The following is a 3,998-nucleotide window of genomic DNA, read 5'->3' on the forward strand; positions in this document are numbered from 1 at the left end:
AGATTTTTGACCGCTTTTTTGACCGAATCCTTAAATTAATCATCCGAATTATTCCGAATAATTCTCCGTCCGAATAATTCCCGAATCCGAATTTGCTAACTATGCATAAGACAACCCACTTTCTCACATTAACTTAAGCTCCTATGTTGAAATAAATTGTGTAAGATTCATCTCTCAAGCTCAGCAATGGCATCAGTAAGAAGTTTCGTCTCACGCCTTTCGCCACAAAGCTAATGGGATGATAGTGGCTTCTCCCACTATTCAAATTAAAACTTACAGCCTGCTGAAATCCAGCATCAGTCGTCCCTGACTGGCAGATGAGCTTAGCACTTGTACCTGCATTGTAGTTCAGCCCACTATATACAAAACACCCCTGATGGCTTTCTGACTCCAAGGAAACTGAGTCAACCTTCCCATCTAATCCTGCCACAACCTTAAATGTAAACAACTCCTTGTCACTAGTTGCACTTGCAACGATAAGGTTTTCATTTGGTCCTTGCTGCACCACCAGCATCCCAGGAAGATCAAATGGTTCTAATGAAACTGACTTGCCAATGACATCTGTTGGTGACAAGAAATGAGAGGAATTCATGTCTTCGGAGATAATTCTGAAAGTTGCATGGACAGCAGAATCCGTGCCTGGTTCTGGTAACTTCTCCATTGTAATGGAATTATTTGAATTCATGAAGACAAACGTCACATTGCTGACCCCTTGTGAAAGAGATATCAGCTGAGAACTATAATTTTTAGGGATTGCAGTTATCCAGTCCAAAAGTGAGTTTGTTGCTCCTGTTTTAATGTCCCAGTCGCCATTAGTCAGACCGCCCAGAAGATAGGGCCCATAAAGGATTGCCTGTACAGAAGCATACTCAGATCGGTCATCTGAAATACATACAAAGAGATTTGTCAGTTGTCTCAAAGGCAAAAATATATCGGTAAGTGTTCTACCAATGCAAGTACAAATCTACATAACATACAGGTAGGTATATCAGCTTTAGATAAAATTTGAACACTGAGAAGCTCCATTGATGCTACCTTTTATGGCCTCTGTTCTTAGACCAATGGGTAGTTGAAGGGTCAATTTGTCTCCAACACTCCATTGCCTTGTGACTGCCAGGAAATTACCTGGTCATGGGAACATCGAGGAGTTAGCAATCACTATTTTTTCCATCTGAATTCTATTAGATGATACAATTATATTAAATGCATATAAATGATTAACAAAAAGTACTTATGATAAAAGGCTTATAACATTTTTTCCTCTTTTTTTTTTTTTGGGGGGGGGGGAATGGGGGGTGGTGGAGAATGACAAAAGAAGTAAAGCAATGAAATGAAAGAGAAAACTGGATGGCATTCCACACCTGGTTGAGGTAAATCCAAATTCTGTGCATTTAATGCTGCCTTGGCACCATTTGAATATGTCCAAAGTGGAATTCGCAAATTCAAGGTTGATGATTGGCCTGCTCCCTGTATGAGCCAATTTATTGAAACCATTTGCCAAAGCAAACAAATGCCTTGGAATTAGAGAAAAAAATTGCAAGCTAACTTCAAGAAAAAATTGCAAAAAAAAAAAAAAGAGTAGTGGGGGTGGGGATAAAGAAGAATTTTGGAGAAAATTTTGCAAATTTGGAAGACTAAAATGCAACATATCCTTGAAGTTCTTGAGATAGTATATTAGCTTCAAAATACCTCCTTCGTAAAAAATTCCAATGTCACTCGAAGGTAAGGATCCCATGAAACAACACGTTCTACTGTTTGATTTAGCACAATCTGTCCAGATTTCCAATCAATATTGCTTGATATAAATTGGATCACATAAAGACCAGGAAGTGTCCCCTCCTCCTCGAAGTAAATCGAATCTCCTAACTTTGAGAATGACTCGATCCCTAGAGAAGAAAGATGAAGGATCAGGAAATTATGTAATGAATAAAGCACTCAAGGTTGAATTAAATGAGAAAGAGAACCCAAAGGAATGGAAACTTCCAATTATCCACCCCCCCCCCCACAACTTCTCAGAAGCTGGTTCTTTTTTTTGCTGTCATCATCATAACTATTCTGGTGTCAGTGAGTAGATGAAGACAATCTACTCCAGGAGAGAGAGGGCACACCCTCTATAAAATGAAGGCATCAATAGGAGACATTTTGAACAACAAATGCATATAAGTTCAACACCAGGGGCCTCAAGTATAGACCTGTCCCATAGCAACACCAGAAAGAATTGAACTTTGTTCCCCAACTGTGGTAACTCCGGGCCTTGGAAACCCCACGGCCCTGAGGAAGCATATAGATCATTACTCCAGGCTCCTTTCCTCTCTGGATACTTAAAACACCATTCGTCAGGGCACGTTCATAATAATCTGCATATGCCATTTCCTTGGTCCACCTAAATAAGTGGCGAGAAACCTACACAGAAAAGAATATGAACCTGAAACATGTAATGTCACTGAATAGTCTTATCAGGCAAAGAACATGAAAATATGAAAGCAAATCCAATTTTTCTGTTTGCAAAATAATGTGAATATACATTTTCCAAATGCCGATCAAAATCAGCAAACTCAATTGTTTACGACCATCCACCTCAACTTTCTATAGATGTTGTTTTATCCCCAATTCTCTCGTCTCATAAGCCGGATACAGATGAAGATCAACATCTTTAGCTTACCAAGCTCAACATACATCCGGGCACTGGGCTACAAATGGTATCCCTTTCAGAGAACACCTACTGTAAGTGTGCTCTCACTTGGAATGATAAAGATAAACGACACATGGATCTACCTTCAGCATGTTGTATGTAGTGCAAGATTCTTCATTCTCTGCCTGCAGAGTGTCTGCAAGGCGTTTTGGGTTGGACCTGCACATGGATCAAGAAAGGAAAGCTGTGAAACAATAGTGGATCCTGTATCATCAAATTGAAGCCTTGAAGGTTACATAAAGCTCAGAATTGTGCTTCATGTCCTGTCATGGACCACAGCATTGGTTACCAGGAAAAATCTATGTAAGTGCAATTGATAGTTGAAAACATAAGATGCCTAATTATATTACCAGAACTCACTAACTGATGTACCACCCGTAGCATAACTGTGCGAAGAATTAACGACATCCATAAAAAATTTCCCTATTTCCTGCCACACCAAATTAAACAAGAATTACAATACTGAATTTTATAGAAAAAATGATCATTGCAACATATAACAGGTTCTAGTGCAATCCGAAAATCCTGTTTATGTATCTCAGACGCGAGCAGGCCCAATGATCAAATACATAATCAGCTCTGAGAAAAAAGAAGCAATTGTGTTGTTAAGGGAAGAAATCAGATCAATGGAAGGGAGGGGAAATATATGGGAATGATCTTCTAGGGAGGAAGAAGAGAGGAGCAGAACAAAAGAGAAGAGATGAAAACAGGTTTGGAACACCAATCCCAATGCACTGCCCAACCGCACCAAAACTCTTATAAGAAAACTCATAATCTTTACTCAAATCATCCCTAATTGATGGAGGCATATTAAATATCTAACGACATTCTAAAATTCCTAAATTAAGTCATAAAAGGACTCCTAATCACACTCAATCCATAAAGTGAATAAACTCAAAACAGAATTCTATCTCGCTATTCAGTATTCTAATCTAAACCCAGACACAGAACTACTAAACCCGTGTACTAACTTTATCCCCACTTTATGGGCTTATAAATTAGGCCATTAGAATGAAGCCAAAAAAATAAAAAGACCAACCTATAATGTACAACCCATCTTGGATATAGGCCTCCATATGTGATTAAAGCCTAATGCAACTGCATCAGGTTTGTTGTTTGCATTTCAATTGAGAAGATTCCCCTAGATTACTGTCCACTAGTAAACAGATAAGAAACAATGCATAATAGAAATTCCAATGAATAACAACCAAATGAGAGACCATAAGTAGTGGTTGAACCATGCTTTGCAAACATTTGAGCCTATTCTAAAGTTTTGAATTTTGTGTATTGTCTAACACCAATTTTT

General features: G+C 38.5%; 1 protein-coding gene across 1 annotated transcript in view; it reads right to left on the reverse strand.

The window, feature by feature from the left end:
* Window positions 1-3,998, reverse strand: part of LOC122085222 — an 8,611-nt gene continuing 4,613 nt past the window's right edge. Inside the window, exons 6-12 of the mRNA XM_042653703.1 lie at window positions 3,043-3,122; window positions 2,776-2,851; window positions 2,193-2,403; window positions 1,690-1,886; window positions 1,362-1,467; window positions 1,036-1,125; window positions 1-882 (exon numbers count right to left, since the gene is read on the reverse strand). Coding sequence (XP_042509637.1) covers window positions 134-882; window positions 1,036-1,125; window positions 1,362-1,467; window positions 1,690-1,886; window positions 2,193-2,403; window positions 2,776-2,851; window positions 3,043-3,122 — 1,509 coding nt within the window. The 3' untranslated portion in view covers window positions 1-133. The remainder of the gene's footprint in view (window positions 883-1,035; window positions 1,126-1,361; window positions 1,468-1,689; window positions 1,887-2,192; window positions 2,404-2,775; window positions 2,852-3,042; window positions 3,123-3,998) is intronic.

The sequence above is a fragment of the Macadamia integrifolia genome, chromosome 7 (genome assembly GCF_013358625.1).
Source record: "Macadamia integrifolia cultivar HAES 741 chromosome 7, SCU_Mint_v3, whole genome shotgun sequence".
In the NCBI taxonomy this organism is placed as follows: domain Eukaryota; kingdom Viridiplantae; phylum Streptophyta; class Magnoliopsida; order Proteales; family Proteaceae; genus Macadamia; species Macadamia integrifolia.